Raw genomic sequence first — 17,673 nt, forward strand, 5'->3', positions numbered from 1 at the left:
TTGATCGGTTTGCGGTCCACCCGACATCATAATCAGCCCCTTCGTCTCCAAAGAGATTTCAAGACTCCACATTCCACCAACATCCATTTACTGACCTTTGCACCTCACTCTCCTCCCAAAGTGATGCAGGCTGAGCAGTATGGGGCACAGACATGAGGCCATTAGATCTGCTCCTCAGAGCTAATGTCAGCCAGACTGTTCTTGCCCTAGCCACATCTACATGTCTAGGACCATGTGTGCATGTATGTCTAATATTGAATTCTACCACTGGGGTCCAAGATGCTGTGATTGGGGACAGATTCTTTATTAACTTCTTATGTCAGAGAGACCAGGTTAAGTGTTTAAAATATCTGGGTAAATGTATGATAGCGTGCAAGGGCTTTGAATGCTAACTCTCGGGGGGGGGGGGCATTTTAAATCAGAGCCTGAAATGACAATGTTTTCTCAACTTCTCAACTAAAGACAACACAATAGTTTGGATTTGCTGGTGACAGGGGTCACTTCTACAGAGGATGGCAGTATTAGCGGTTCATTTGTCATATTTGTGTAATTGTTTTTTACAAGTTTGTCTGAGTCACTCAATAAGACGCACAACTGTCAGGTGGTTGATTACATGACTGAAGACCCAGCTGCTTATTGGCTTCTGTTCAGGGAACTATACTTGTTTTTCTTTAACTTTCTGGTTACTTCTCCCATGTCATAAAATAAAGTGTAAATTCCTTGGTCCCAGGACCATTGATGCTCAAATCATGAAAGGCCAAAAGTAGTCAGAAGCAAAGAAAACACACATAATGCAAGTTAACTAAAAGGTAGAAAGTTTGATTTCAGGAGAAGTTAATAACGTGCTCGAGTTTTATTTTTTATTTGCCCATTTTTTAGCAGCTTTTGTTTAGCAATTATTGTTCAGTGTGTGAATCCCATGATATGCGCCCGTCCTTCCCACTGGCACTATGTGATTGGTCGTAAGACTTTTGAATGAATGTGGTTATTGACAAACGACCAGCACGCTGTCCAAATAGCTCCAGAGGCTAATCTTTCACTCTGTTATGTGAAGTATAAGCAGGAAATACATGACTCTGTTAAAGATCTGTAGGCATAGGTGAACATACTGAAAGTTCCACCCACAATTTATACAGCATCACAGATCACACTATGTCTGATTCACAAAACTAACATTTATTGGCACGAGACTTGTCCTGTGCAAGTTGTGCTTTTCCAAGTGAGGAATATGTGTATGTTTTGGTGATGCACATGCAAGATGCTCAAAGCATGCCCCAGCAGTCACTAGCTAAGCATTCTTTCAGCATACACCAGAACCACTGAAATTATGCGATTCTGTAGTATTTCCCGTTTAGTTATAGTTTTACTGCATTTGCTTATACTCGATCATCAGCTACATAATCTGCAGACTTTAATAAAAAAATATGGGGACAAATCTACAAGGAAGTGCTGAAGCGTGGCATCGCAAGCCCTCTGGCTGCGCCACGCTGTGGTACTTCCGAAGCACCAGAATGCGACATATTTACAATAATATGTCACATTCCTGTGCTCTCCCCTGTGCTGGCACACACACTGCAGCCATGCGCCGGCACAGGCACCCTTGCACCATGGTGCAAGGATCCCTGCATCATGGGGAAATTGCGTTTTGTGCAGGAAGGCGCACCTTCCTGCACAAAACCAATCACTACAGGCATTTTCCTCTTACAGTGTGTGCTGTAGAATGCAGCACACTTTGAAAGAGGAAAAAACGAGGAGAAATTAAAACATTTCTCCTCGTTGCGCCTCGCTACGCCTCCCCTGGGAGGTGTAGCATTGACAATCATTTCCAGGTCGGGGGCAAGATGGCCGCCATGCTGTGGTAGAGAGCAGTCGCATTTATTCCTTCTCCTTGTCCCAGGGATTAAATGGCTGGATATAGGAGCAAAAAATGCTGATTTTTCAAGGCATACTGAGCGCCAAAGGAGTTACTAAAGGAACCACAGGTACAGGCACCAAAGCACTGCAAAGGGTGCTTACAACTCTGAGACTTTTCTACTGTGGACATTTCAAGGAAACGCTGGTCTATGGTATCACTGCAGCCTTGAGAATGGCACAGCGCACAGGCACGATACCAAAAACCACGCAGAGCAAACGTGCAACAACTACTGCATCAAGCGGCGCTATACTAAAGATGCAGTCCAAGAAAAGCGAGAAATCTACAAAGGACAAGGAAAAAGCCGAAAAAGCCGATCCTAAGGCAGCGGCCAAAGCAACTACTCAAGTAACAGCAACGGAGACTCCTGGAGGCAAAGGGCCCGCACAACAGAGGCGCTCTCATTCGGAAAGCGGGGCAGTAAAACATACGATCACTCCGATCACTGCACCTACCTCAAGTAGAGACTTGCGGCAATCCACGGTCACTGAGGCATTTGCGGGCAAAAATCAACAAGCAATAGCGGCCGCCGGAGGTGCTCCAGGTTCAATCTCAACACCGAATGCGGAAACCGTGCTCGCCGACCGCGAGGACGCAAGCACGGCGGCTGCTAGGCAACCAGGGTCTGAGACGCCTACGCTTCAAGCGGGAGCCGCGCAAGGAGCGGAGAAGACTGGCGAGAACGCCAGCAAATGCGAGAACGATAATGCAGGCAAAGAAGCTGGTAGAGAGACGGCGAACAGCACCAGCGCCAGCACCTGTAAGCCTAGTAATGGACAACTAAAGGAGCTGACTGAAACGGTAAATTCTGATAACAATATCAATACTAATAATGCTCAAATGCTTGAGGCTCTGTTGGAAGTGAAACTAGCGCCAACACCTGTGGATAGGAGTGTAATGGCACAATCAAACTGGGGGAGTATGAAAAGCATTCAGAGTGATCAGAGCTACACAAAAGTGGCTAAAGGGAGGAGAGTACGCTCCCCAGAGGGGGAACAATTTTACTCAGTGACTGAGGGGTCAGATTCTTCATTGTTGGGGTCAGAGGAGGAAGCTTTGACCACAGATCTTTCATCAGGGTCAGAGTCAGAAAGATCTCTCTCTAGCGACCACAGAGATAAGGAAACACAAAAGAAAAGGAGAAGAACTATGATAAGGCGTGATAGAGAGATGGACAGAGCAGCGACAAGTACAAACCGGAAACTGCTATGGGATTATGGTAGTGCTTCCAAAATGTATCAGGAGCAAGATCTGGGTGTTGCACCTGAGAGTTACCCCTTAAATGACTTGAATGATGCCCCGCCCCAAGCAACTTTGGATGGTATGTTCTCTATGCTAAAGCAAATGCACCTAGAGGCTCGCTTAGAAAGCAGACGAGCAAGGCAGGACACCAAGAAAATACAAACAAGCATCAGGAGAATGAATAGAAAATATGTCGAAGTGGAAGGCAGAGTGGAACAAGTTGAAGAAAGAACTGGAAGGCTTGAGGACGAAGTCACGGATTGGCAGAATGCAAGAACTGAGCAAGGGAAGGTGATTGAGGACTTGCAGTGGAAACTGGAAGGGTTTGAGAATCGCCAAAGGCGGAATAATCTACGCTTTCTGGGCCTAGAGGAAGGACTTGAAGGGAAGGATCCGAGGGGGTTTATGATTAAACTACTAAAAGATGCATATCCGGAGGCACAGTGGCAGTGGGAACTGGAAGTGCAGAGAGCGCACAGATTCCCACTGACACAGAAGGGAGGAAGAGGCGGCAGTCAAAATGGTTTACCTAGGGCAATGCTTGTCTTTTTTGGGAATTTTTTGGCTAGGCAGGAAGTTATGGAGTCTGCGAGACCAGATAGGAAAAAGTCAGTAGAAGGGATTACATTTTTCACGAGACCGGATTTTTGTCACACGACCGTGGAAAGGAGGTGGAAACTTAGGCAGCTTATCACCCCTTTCCAACGCCAGGGCTCCGAAGCTTATCTGATGTACCCATCAAAGTTAAAAGTTGTTACAAAAGGGCGTATCAGAATGTTCTTCTCTGAAGTAAAGGCGGGCGAGTATCTTGCTGAAATTACAGAGTCTCAGAAAGAAAGGAAGGGTAGGGAATCAGAACCAGCATAAGACGTATATGGGAAATTAATAGGTATATTGGATATTGAATATGGGTTACTAGGGCGGGAGAAGGGAAGCGACACTACTGCAGCAAGCAGTCACACATAGGTCAGTATTGACCTATTTGCCTGTAACAGGGGGGGGGTTAGCAAGGGGTGGGGGGACAGAGGGGGGGTGGGGGAGGGGAGGGGGCAGCACGGTGGTGGGAAAAAGGTATGGATATATCCAGCACAAAATAAGAAGCTATATAGACACGCAAAGGCGGCAGTAAAAAACCTAGAGGAATTAGTTTGTGGGCTCTTCTATAAGAACAGATGGCAATAAGAATTGCTACGATTAACATCTGCGGTTTGAATGATGGTGGGAAAAGGCAGAAAGTAGCGGCCATGTGCAGAGTATTAAAATTAGATCTTATATGTCTCCAGGAGACACATGTGAGAGGGAAGGATAGGTATCTTATAGATCAGTTAGGGTTCGAAGTTCTAGCACACACTCTGCAAGATGCTAAAACAAAAGGAGTGGCTATAGTGGCAAGAAAAGGACTAATGGTAGTAAAGAGAAAGAAGGAAGATGTTGGCGGCAGATGGGTAATGATAGAAGGAGAGATAGGTGGATGCTGTTACACAATTGCTTCGGTATATGGCTCTAATGAAGATGAACCTGATATATTCGAGTTCTTAGATACTGAATTGTCATTATGGCCAGAACCAATAATTTTGTGTGGGGATTTCAATGTCAATGGGCTAACAGGATTGGGTATGATGGGAGGGGGGATGAAGGGAGATCGCAAGAAGAGAACAAGAAAGGCTAATGCCAACTTAATGAATAATAATGCATTAGTAGATGTATGGTTGGCATATAATTCTACGGGGACAGGTAGCACTTTCTATTCTGCCCCTCATAAAAGCATAGCCAGATTGGATTATTTTTTAGTCTCTAGCCCCCTAGTACTAGAAGTGAAGATAGAAATGATACCACGGGTTTCCTCAGATCATAATCCATTGGTGTTGACCATCTCCAAAAACCATAGTACTAGTCGCAAAGAATACAACTGGACATTCGAAAGGGGGCTGCTCAAGGAAGAGGACTATGTCAGTAGAATGAAGACATGGATTACACAGTTCTGGGAGGCAAATAGAGGCACGGCAGCTACAGGCATGGTCTGGGACGCATTCAAAGCAGGGGTAAGGGGGGAAACGCTGGCTTACACCCTACATAGAAGTAAAAAAGAGAAAATGGAGTTAGCTAGTAGGCTAGAGGAGCTAAAGAATCTAGAACAAAAACGTATTCAGCTGGTCACGAATCAGGAACCTCTTGAGCAGATCCTATTAGAAATAGAATTGAAAAAGGCAGAGACTGGGGAGAGATTGGCTACTAAAGCAGCAGCCAATTACCTAGCAAAAAAGGAAAAGCTTTATGAATTTAATGAGAGGGTTGGGCATATGCTGGCAGTACGCACTAGACAAGATCTGGCAGCTGGGGAAATCAAAGAAATAAAAAATAAAAGGGGGAAGGTAGTAACCAAGGTGGAAGATGTGAGGGAGGTGTTTAGAGAATTTTATTCAGAACTCTATGACCAGGATGTGGAAAGTAAGGAAGAGGAAATAGAGGAGTACTTGGCTGGAATCCCTCACAAGGAATTGACTCTGGAGGATAAAGAGGCTATGGAATTGCCATTAACATTGGGAGAAATATATGATGCAGTATCGAAACTTCCCCCGGGTAAGGCCGCGGGGCCTGATCAGATACCAGCAGAATTTTATAAAACATTCTGGGACACATTAGGGATAGATATGCTAGAAACTTTAAGGCATGCACAGATAGGGGGAAATACACCACAATCATGGGCCGGTGCAAGTATCGTAGTTATTTTGAAAAAGAATAAATCGCATTTGGATCCTGGCTCTTATAGACCAATTACCCTCATGAATTCGGACGCAAAAATATACTCTAAGGCACTCTCACAAAGGCTTAGCAGGGTAATTGAGGGGTTGGTATATACAACACAACACGGCTTCATACCGGGTAAAGGGACTACAGAACACACAAGGAGGATGATTACCATTTTGGATGTTACGGGAGCCGCAGGGGATCCTGCCTCAGCCATCTTCTTGGATGCGGAGAAGGCTTTTGACAGGGTCTCCTGGGGCTACCTGTGGAAAGCCTTGGAGTGGTTTGGGATAGGGACAGGCTATATAGGAGCCATAAAAGCGCTCTATATAGCTCCAACAGCTAGGGTGAGGATTAATAGAGGGTATACAGAGGACATACGTATAAAGCGCGGCACAAGACAGGGTTGCCCGGCTTCACCATTGCTATTCGCCCTATATTTAGATTCTTTTCTGCGAAGACTAGAAGGAAACCCTAAAATTCTCCCGATTGGAGTACATGGTCAGGCATATAAGACACTTGCATACGCAGACGACGTGGCAGTGGTTACACCAGACCCAGGGTCAGCTATAATAGAAATCGAACAGGAGGCTGTATTGTTTGGCACATTTTCAGGTTATTCTTTAAATAAAGGAAAAACACAAATAATACAAAACAAACGGGTAAACTATCAAGATATAAGAATAACACCTGAAGTTACATATTTAGGGGTGAAGATCACAACGGAACTAGATAGATTAGTAGAAATCAATATGAGCCCGCTGTTGGGAAAAATTAAAATAAACACAGAAAGAATGAATAACTTACATCTGACCTTAATGGGTCGAATTAATGTCATCAAAATGATAACATTTCCCAAAGTTTTGTATTTATTTAGATCCATTCCCTTATTTTTTGAAAATGTTTGGTTCAGTAAGTTAGAATCAATTTTGAATAAATTCATTTGGGTTAAAGGAAAAACAAGAAGAGCCTATAGACACTTAACAATGGATAGAGAGAAAGGGGGTTGGGGTGCACCGGACTTTAGGCTCTACTATTGGGCTGCAGTGCTACAGTATAGTAGGGTGTTAATAGGCGGGGGAGGTTCGGAACATCTATCAGGCACTTATCCAGGATTACCTAATGTCTATGCCCTATTATTAGGGGAAGAAGCAGAGAATGGATTCCTAAATACAACTGAATTCACGTATTTTAAGCACACAAGATTTAAGACTCTGAAAGCAGTATATAGGGTGTGGAAAGGGGTGGCTAAGAAATTTGGGCTAGGTAGATTTAACCACTATACAAGATTATACACAAATAGCTCACTGCCAAGGGAGATTTTTAAAGATGCCATTATGCATGACTGGGATAATAAAGGCATAGTACAAATAGGGAACCTACTGGATAGACAGGGTAATATTGAGCAGTTTGGGGCACTCAAAGCAAAATTTGGATTAGAACAAAACAGTTTCTATAAATATCTCCAAGTGAGGAGCTTTCTAGTACAAAAACAAGGCGGCCCGGTAGGGATGGGACAATGCAAAATTATGGATTATATAGTAACAACTATCAAATGTACGATAAGACACCTGTACACAGAATTGAAAGAAAACAGAACAGATGATAGGGCAAAATTTTCGCAAAAATGGATGGAAAAGTTGGGGTCAGGCTCAGAAACTTTCCAGGAGTCATTGGATTTGGGTAGAACAGTGCTACGCTCGGCAACTCTCCAATCTCAGCATTTCAAAACAGTGTTCTCACTCTATCATACACCGGATAGAATTGCCCAGTGGGGAGGGACAACAGGAATAACATGCCCGCGATGCAATGCGAGTGGTGCAGACATTGTACACATGTTCTCACAGTGCCCACAACTGTTTACCTTGAAGATAGCTATAGAAGAGTTTCTTGATAAAACACTCAATATTAAGATTAAGCTTGTAGATGAATTAATTATTTTGGGGGTAGCAAGTACGGAAGGAGCAATTCCAGTTGAGTTTATTTTTGTTACAACCGCAGTGCTCCGTATCTGTATTGCAAGGAATTGGCTGAGTAAGGCTCCCCCACTATTCTCAGAGTGGATGGCCAGCCTTCTTAACATCTATAATCTAGAAAAGGCAATATACGATAGGAAAGGCAGAAGGGCCAAGGCATTAGGTAAAATAATATGGCAACCCATCACGATGTGGAAATCCAGTAGGATAAACCTAGAATAGTATAAGAAATTAGGATTTTCCCGAGGGCGGGTTTTCTTTTTCTTTTTTGTTTTTAGGCTAGGGGATAGGTTTTGTCTTATCTTATTACATCTGCTTGTGGTATAAAAATTGTATAAATAATGAATTGTATATATAACCACCTGAGAAATTGGAATGTGCTGTAAACATACGAAATTGGAAGGTGCTGTAAACATACGTTGGAATGTATGGAAAAATTTTATGAAAAATTTAATAAATATAAAAAAAAAAAAAAAAGACAATCATTTCCAGATTTACGATTCCTCGTAAATCTGGAAATGTGTCTCGTTCCATCGGTGTTGCGTGAGAACACACACAGCAACACCCACGGAATGCCGCTTCCACGCAAAGTGCTGTGTGTGAAGCGGACATATTTTAATGGAGAGGAAAAATCACGCATGGTGGCTTTTCCTCTCCTTGTAAGTATGGAGGAGCCCCCTGCGCAACGCAGGGGGCTTTTAAATCTGCCCCATGGTGTTTACAGCGCAGACGGATCCGAAATCATAAAAAATGCTGGATGCTGGGACACATGTTCCAGCACAGCAGGAGTCCCTGTGCAAAAGGGAGAGGAACGTGCTGGTTTTCAACTACGCAGATGATCTGCAACTAATCTTCAAATTACATTCCACCAGTTCATCTGAATCCCATTTGCGGGATACTATGACTTATATTAGCAACTGGATGAACCTGAAGCAACTTAAGTTAAAACCGAACAAAACAGAGTTGATCCTGACTGGCGGCAACAACAGCCCTTGGAACTCCAACTTTTGGCCTATCCACTTGGGACCTCCTCCCGCCCCGGCATTAACGGCGAAGAGCCTGGGGATAACGATAGGCAAGGATCTATCTATGAACCCACAAATCAACTCAGTGGTTTCCGCTTGCTTCTTTATGCTGAGGAAAATAAAGAAGATGAAAAGATTCCTCTCAAAAGAAGCAGCCACTTTGGTAGTCCAGGCGTTAATCATTTCCAGACTGGATTATACAAAGCGCTGCGAGGCCCCAGGGCAGTTATGCGCTATACAAATGCAATTTTTCATTTAATTTCATTTCACTGTATGACGGTATCCCAGCCTATCAAGTGCAACGCCTACAACTGATACAGAACCATGCAGCCAGGCTTATATTCCAACTTTCTTCTCGCCACCATGTCAAACCCCTGCTGTAACAACTGCATTGGCTCCCTGTGAGCCAACGTTGTGCATTTAAATTTGGCTGCATTGTCCATAAAGCTCTGACGGACACCGGCCCGGTATTCATATCCATCCAGTAAGATCAAGAAATACAGTCCCTCCCGCACCCTTCGATCATCCTGCCAATGTCTCTTGAGTCCCCCAAGATATAAACAAAATAAACATGGCGGGCTGTGTTTCTCAATGCTGGCTCCCCAGTTTTGGAACTCTTTCTCTCCTTACGACTAACCGACAACCATCTTCAATTTAGGAAGCAGCTTAAAACTTGGCTATTCACGTCCGCCTATCTCATCTAATCCACTTTTTTGCTGCAGCGCCCTGCCCTCCAGCGCCAAGAAACCTACCCGGTGTATGTCGTGCTATAGAAATAATTTTTATCATGACATAACATAACAAAAGTTGATAGGTCATCTTTCAGTGCTTGTTGATGTATTTGGTTCTTAACCGCATGCGTGCGGGCGGAATTCCGCTCGTACGCGGAGATTTTTAAAAGCGCACTTTACGTGACGAGCTGGGCTCGTCATCAGCGTAGCAGGAGGCTACCTCATGACGAGCCCAGCTCGTCATCAGCGTGGAAGGGGTTAAACTGGTTCAAATGAGGTGAAACCTTTGCCCGGAAAATGTTTCCATGTGTAAAAGTGGGAAAATAATGAAGTATACTATCACAAAATGTGCCGCATTGTGCCGCATAATTTGCTTTTTGTTGATGCATAATTTAGTCAACCCTGTCGCACAATTTGGTCTTACCCTGCCTGAGCCTGGTATAAACTCCACTTATGGCAAATTGGGCTTCGATGGGCGAAGCTAGAATTAGAAGATAGACCGTTGGGTTTCCAGTTAACAAATGAACCACTGACACAGATCTCCCTTGAGAAGCGAGTTTTCGCTATACCGTGATAAATGCATGCACCTTGTCTATCCAAAATTTGTACTAGGTCTGGACAATTCGACATTTTAATTTGTTTCTTTCCTTTCAGGGTCTGTCGCACCCCCGCCTCCCTGTGAGACAGGTGATAAGGCTGAAAGAACTCCCTCCAGGAACCCTGAGTGCACACAGCTGGCAAAGAGAGAGGGGGATTCAGGCCCCGAGACACCGCAGAAACCCAGCCCTGATGGGAATAGAGTCCAACCGACAGCAGGCGTGAAGAGAAAGCTGGTGCTCCCCGACGAGGAGCCACGCAATGTAGAGAAAAAAAATAGTTTTCTTTAACCAGTCCTGCATCTCTAACAATCATCAATCAGAAACATTCTTTAGAGTTACTTTGATGATGTCAGCTGGGGGTTTGAGACATATTGTGACATCATTCACCAGATGGCCCCTTTAATATTAATCATGCGGAAAGTTCCAGATTAGTGTAAATCATGACAGGAGACTCAAGGCACTGCATAGTTAGCAATCTGTTCACCCAGCAGCCATTGCTCAATCAGACGAGACTATGTAAAACTTAGTAAAAACAAAACAAATTTCCTGCTAGTGTATCACGGCTGGTGGTAGACCAAATCTTGGAAAACATATATAACATTTTCCTGAAATGCTTTCATATTTCTGAGGGGGGGCTATATTCTGCAGGAAAAATCTCAGAAATTTGTAGAAACAACAAATACAATGTTGACGAATATTTCTAAGTTTAGTTAAAAAAAATAAGTACACCCACCAGTACACACAATAATTACTTTCTTCTTCCTTGAGTGCTGTGAAAAAAAGCTAATTGAAATACATAAGACATCGTTCCCCCTCACCGTCATCTGTCCTTTGCCACTCTTAATGAGTCCTGATGTCAGTGTCTCTGTTCCTCGTCCACCCACCACACCTGTTGTCTCACTCTGTACAGATGCCCTGGCCTTCTAAGCCCTTACAGACCTCGACTCTGCTCCCAACACCCCCCCCCCCCACCCCTTCCCCCCCCCAAATCAGGGCCTGGGCCTCTATGTGCAGAGCACGCCTGGCATATTCATTCAGTGGCCGGAAAGGTTTCCCTGCTAGGACTCACTATGCAGGTGCCTGCTTGCCTGCTACTTTCTCAGCCTGACTGACCTGCCATTACAAGAAATCTGTACTTCCAGTATTCAGTAAGTTTCTGCAGTGTCACTAGTTTTTAGGTTGCACAGCGCGAAATCACTTGTATAAAAAAAATATTCCTAAAAGGGGGTTACAGCCCACCCAATACTTACCAGTGGTTGGCTTCGAGGCCACTCTAATTTTCTTGCTTCTCATTGGTCAGAAGCATCAGATTCACTTCCTCTTCCTGGAGTTCGTCTGTTCCCTGGAGCATGGTCCAAGTACAGTTTCCTGTCGGCAGGCAGTCTCCTTCCACTGGCCAAACGCTTCTGGAGGTGCTTTGTTTTAGTTAAGTTCTAGCACTCCACAAGACTACACATATTTTCAAACCATCTCCCCTCCTCCCCCACAAATCTCCCACGGCATTGCTTGCACCCAGGCCCCCCTCCCCCACTTTGCTGCTTGCACCCTCCCCCTGCCTAACTTGTTGCTGGCACCAGCCCCCACACCCGCATAATCCAAATGCTTGCAACTGCTGCGGATGTTTACAAGCACCCTACTTTTTGTCTTGAAAATGTGACCGATGTGGAACTGCAGCGTGACTATGAATTTTAGGAGCAAGGGCCCCCATTAGGTTGGCGGGCGGACTTTGCCCACCTGCCATCCCCGTGCAAAACAGTACCGCCTGCCAAAGGAGCGGCTGTCCCGCCTTGGCAACTAGGTTGCGCCCGCTACACTGGCGGGCGCATCCTGTATCTTTACCATTGCGGCGGGCGGTGCTGAAAGCGCCGCCCGCCGCAATGGTAAAAATGCACGTTGTGCATTTCAAAGCACAACATGACAGGCACCGCGCGGTGCCTGCCATGTTGCACTTTGAAATGCGGGGGGTACCATAGGTACCCCCCATGTGCATCCCCACCCCCCGGAGTCCCAGGGGGCCTGCAACGGGCCCCCGCAGGGAGTCTCCGTATGCCACCACGGAAAGGCATGTCTGAAAGCCCATCATAATATGGCTGGCGGTGTCTAATAGACACCGCCACCATATTAAACATTTTCCGCCCCGGCCACAAGGCGACTGTGACGGAAAAGCGGCGGACTGTGTTTACGTCCACCGCGGTCCCCCCCACCATAGTAATGGGTGGCGGGCGGTCATGAATGTCGGGCGGATCGCCAGCGCCACCATGGCGGTGGTGATCCGCCCGACATCGTAATGGACCCTAAACATTTTACCAAGTTTGCACAAGTCTCTCTAGTGTGTTCTATGTACTTTATTGGGTTGAGTTTCTACTTTCCATTTTGCCTATCACCCAAAGCTAATGCTCACTATGCTATGCCGTTTCGTCTGTAGCTACTGAACTAAAATTCCAAAACTGCTGCTTACACATGTGCGACAAACTGTATCAAGACAAGATGACAGGAGGCAGAGTCTCTCATAGTCCCCGCTGTCTTCCCTCGTGTAGCTTTTTGCCCGCCCCCCCTGTTTTGTTTTAGCTTGTTGCACAGCAGCACAGGCTGCTGTGCAACATGGCTAAAAGAATAAAAAAGCACAATGCTGGCTGTGTGATAGCAGTTTAAAAAAAAAAAACTTTAAGCCATGTTGCCTAACAACTCTCACTGTTGTGCAACATGTAAAAAACATTGACAAAGCCATTTGATATCGACTAGGCAAACTCTAATGTCTTTGCGAATGCTTTTTGTTAGTGGCGGCACAGTGGCCTCACTTCTCTGCCGAGCTGTTTATCCTTCCTTTCTGATGATTCTGCACACTTTATCTCAGCCTGAAAAATCAGGCAGAGAAAAAAACATGTAGAACATTTTTAAAATGTAAAAAAAACTTCAGTAAAGTAATAATCTAGACTTTCACGTCCCTATATCCTTCCATTCAACTCAGGCTTGCCTCCTGCAACCTGATTGTCCCGTTTATTTAATTTGTGTTTGTACTTTTGAAAGGGTTGTAAGACAGCCTGATGTGTAATTTATGGTTGTATGCAAATAGTGACCCAATTGCCTCTGGATTGACGTAGATTCTCATTTTGTACAATCATACAATTGATTTACTCACATAAGTCCTGTACTCAATGTAGGCCAGGGCCTGCCACTGCCGAGCCTTGGCAAAGTTAAAACAAAATGTGCATTAATGCAGGGCCTTACTGGACCCTCTCTTTCAGTCATTCACTTGCTGAAGATAAAAAGCATCTGTCTGCTTGTCACATGTCGAGCTGCAACGCAGCTTTACCGGAAGTCTCTCTTGTGACTTGGAGGCAAAATGCCATTGTCAATTTTGTTGTTTACCATTTGGGTCCCAGGGCCCAAGATGCTATTTCACTCCGATTGAATAGCCAAGTTAAGGCTTCTAGCTTGCCTTTTAGATTTACCTCAAGAGTTTTATTGCTTGCAGGCCAGGATAATGGTGCTCTGTAAACTCTTAAATGAAAATCTTGTTCCTACTGTTCTTGGTTCTTTTTTGTCCAGTAGGAGTCTATGAATTTGTAAAGTCTATGGGGCAGATTTACAAGCCCCTTGCGCCTCTTTTGCGCCACCGTTGCGTCACTTTTGTGACGCAGTGCCGGCTCAAAAGATGCGCCATGGTGCGGGGTATTAACAACGTGACGCATCTGGGAGATGCGTCACGTTGTAAAGCCCTGCGCCATAAGGAGGCGTTCTGGCGCAGGGGGGGGAGGGGCGTTCCTGTGCAGGAACGCCTCCTAAAAGTGGCTGGAGTGAAATCTACAAGATTTCACTCAGTCACTTTTAGGCCAATGCTGCGTCAAAACCCTGCGCCTACTTGAAGCAGGCGTAAGGCTTGGTGCAGCATTGTCCTCATAGGTCCCCCCAAAGCATTGCTGGAGCTGCGTCACGCTTGAGACGCAACTTCAGCAATGCGCCGCTTTTACGGCACAGATCCGTGACGCATCTGTGCTATTTTTTGCCCCATGGTGCGCCGCATTGCATTGCAAGAGCTGTGGCGCACAATAACTGGCGCATCCCTGCTGATATGCAGAGATGCGCCAGTAATTGTAAATCTGCCCCTATGTTTCTATTTCACATATATTGGCCTTTCCTATATAGAGTTTTCTTAGATACACTGCCTGACCATACATCCTTGCCAAACCTCGTGCATCCTTTTGAACCAGAGGCCGACTGACTATTAACTTACTAGCGCAAGTGGTTTGCTCACTGAGGCCCGCGTGGAAGTGGATATGACTTGAGTTTTAAAATCAGTTCAGACGCGGATCCTTCCAATGGTTGTTGGTGGCCCCCCTGTTTGCCCCCGACCATGAGTGACTGGTCATCCTTGGTGCTTTTCTACATTCTCACTCAAACCAGTGGAGGATGTTGAGTTAGTGAATGGACTGCCATTAAATACAGAGCCTTTACACCAGCATTGGTGGTTGCTCACATATAACCTCAACAAAAGAAATATCAGTAAGGTATTCAAAGATGTTTCCTTCACCCCAAAAAAACTCACTTCAAGTAGTAATGTTATGAGTAGCACAAACACGATCAACACGTGATACACTTCAAACTCAACCTATAAAATAAAGAGAAATGCATAATTTCTGTAATCGTAAAAAAAAAACTAAAAAAAAAAGTAAGAAAAAAAGAACCCTCCTTTAGAATGGGAAAACAAATTTTTTCCTGGTGTTAACAGTATGCTGAAATGGAGATTAAGTTGGAGAACATTTATTTGAACGTAGAAAACAAAAATATGTAAGTATCTTTGCAGCTGATGTAATGGTTGCCGGATTATTTATTTATTATGTTGGTATTTATAAATTCCACATGTCGCCAAAGACAAAGAACATGGAAGTGGTGTCTAAAGTGGTGTCTAATCGTGAAGCGACACGATAATATAAAATATAAAATGTGCAAACAACCGCTACACATATATACAATATAAATTGTCTCGGACATAATCGCCATATAAAAAAGTAAATAAGGGATCTCGAATAAACCAGGTAGTGCTATTGTGTGTTCACTACTGTTTGAAAGGGAGTGACAAGGCAAAGGCGACGAGTCCAATTCACAAAAGTATTTATGAGTACCGGAAGAAGTACTGCAGGAGTAAAATTTTACATACTCTTACCTGCCTTTGATAATCAGCCACTTCTTGTTCAACTAGCACATAGTAAAAGACCTTAAATGGCATAATCCTTGATATTTGTTCTAATTGTCTACAAGTATTCTCTAACTATTACCATTGTTTTACAATTTGAGATATTTTGGGACTAATTCACAACGACATATAAGAGTACTTAACAGAATACAATAGGAGTTCTACCTTTGCACCATCTAGATTTTAAGATAGTTGATCAAAATTAATTTAGAGATTAGTATAGCCTAAAAGAGGAGATTAAACGTCTCTGAATGAAGAGGAAGCAAACATTAAATGCATTTTATCAAGATGAGAATAAAAAAACAGGACTCAAGCAAGAAATGGCTAGATAACATGAAATATTTTGTAATAACGCTATTTACGTGCAGGTTTTTTAACAAATCATCCATGAAACCTGGTCACTTGTAAGTAAGGAAAGGAAAGTTTATTAATTGCAAGTGCCTTATTTTGTATGACAAAGGGAAAAAAATAATGGCATATGTTGGATGAGCTCCACTTATGAGTGAAAGTACGTACTTTTTCCCACACATACAATGTGCAATTTCCATGAAATATTATGCAAATTACATTCTGCAGTCTTCTGTGTCAAAGATTATGCTAAATATACCATTTCCTATAAAAGTCACGAGATGCCTTCTCATTTTGTCTTTACATACAGTTCTAAACTCATAGGGCGAACATCGCTAGTGCCTCACTTGCCTTCGTCGGACACATCCCATGCTCTTCCTAGCCATTTTCTGCTCAAATGAATCTCCTGCAAGTGAAAATCAGACATAAAGCTTAAGTAGGAGATACAAACATTGGGTCATGTATGCTCGGAGCCCGATTCACAAAGATAAACTGAGACGAAAGTCTAGCTTTACGGCTTTCGATATTCACAAAGAGCATTTACGAGTAGTTAAGTTAGACTTTTGTCTCAGAGCTTAAGTTTTGATCTTAAGTTTAACTGAGACCAAAATTTAGACAAAAGTCTATCTTTACTACTCGTAAATACCCTTTGTGAATACCGAAAGTCGTAAACTTAGACTTTTTTCTCACTTTACCTTTGTGAATCAGGGCCTACGTTTTCATGCAATGCAGTGCAGTCACTTTGGTTGCTGCACTGCATTGTGGGAAAGGGAGAGTGCAGAACAGTGCCATATCTACTAAGATGTGGTGCTCTTGCTGTCTTCCCTAGGACTGGCTCACTTTAGCCTGTCTTGAGGCAATTCAGACACTTGCTTATGCCCCAGGGTGTGTGCATGATGTTAAGCATAGGTTTTGTACTGGAAAGGGGCCCTTGCAGAACAAACTACTATGCATTGAGAAGATTCCATTGCAGTACAAACTACTATGCGTTGACAAAGTTTAACACTTTTCCCACTTTGAATGTGTGCTGTACTGTACAGCACTCATACAAAGTTGGAAATGTTTGGTCATAAGAGAACTTTTTCCAACGTTGCACCTGCCTCAAGGAGGTGTATTATAACCCCTTTGCTGCGTTTGTCAGCCAACGGCCGTCGCGAGCACTACTGCCGTAGTACTGCGCACGTCTGTTGGCCGACGCGGCCCTGCCCACTCCGCTAAACTGCCACGGTTAAGCGGTTAATGAAATTCTCTGTTTACCAATGTCAGTAGGTAGGGCATTGCATCAAAACCCCTGGGTGGGTGCATGGGAACACAGATGTGCCAGCCATAATATGCCTTCTTGACGAAGAGTAATAATTAGCTCTACTTCTCATAGCTTTAAGGCTGCTTTCCAGTACAAAGCATGTTTTGCGCTGGAAAGTAAATACCTAAGCAACACTTTTGAGACACAAACCCATGCAGCGTATTAGTACATTTTGGCCATTATCCAAAATAGTTGGAACCCTGTAATCAAGAATTGGGCAAGATTATACTTGCCTAGATCTACTGTTCTCCAAGATTAAAGGGCAGTGGAAGGCTGGCATAGATTGCATTATCTGAGGAGTCATCACTAGACTGTCCAGCACACACCACCTCTATGTTGGAGTACACACAAGCAATATTTCAGTCCTGCATTAAGATGTGCAGGTATTAAACATGTAGTAATCACACTCCAACTTCTTAAGTCGGGGGAAGGTAGAACTATTGCACTGGGGCACCTCGAACATACTAGAGCCATTGAATGCACACAACATGGTCGTTTTAGGGGATATCACTGTTATAAATTGATGATCAGGTGTAAATGTAAAAATGTATTACTTTTACATTTTGTAGCACTTTTTTAAAAATTAATTAATAAA

General features: G+C 43.9%; 1 protein-coding gene across 1 annotated transcript in view; it reads left to right on the forward strand.

The window, feature by feature from the left end:
• LOC144771756 (DNA dC->dU-editing enzyme APOBEC-3C-like) overlaps positions 1–11,263 on the forward strand; it is a 67,339-nt gene extending 56,076 nt beyond the window's left edge. The window contains exon 3 of the mRNA XM_078656054.1: positions 10,289–11,263. Within this exon, the coding sequence (XP_078512180.1) occupies positions 10,289–10,521 (233 nt within the window). The 3' untranslated portion in view covers positions 10,522–11,263. The remainder of the gene's footprint in view (positions 1–10,288) is intronic.
• Positions 11,264–17,673: the final 6,410 nt, after the last annotated feature.

This window comes from Lissotriton helveticus, chromosome 8 (genome assembly GCF_964261635.1).
Source record: "Lissotriton helveticus chromosome 8, aLisHel1.1, whole genome shotgun sequence".
Lineage (NCBI taxonomy): Eukaryota > Metazoa > Chordata > Amphibia > Caudata > Salamandridae > Lissotriton > Lissotriton helveticus.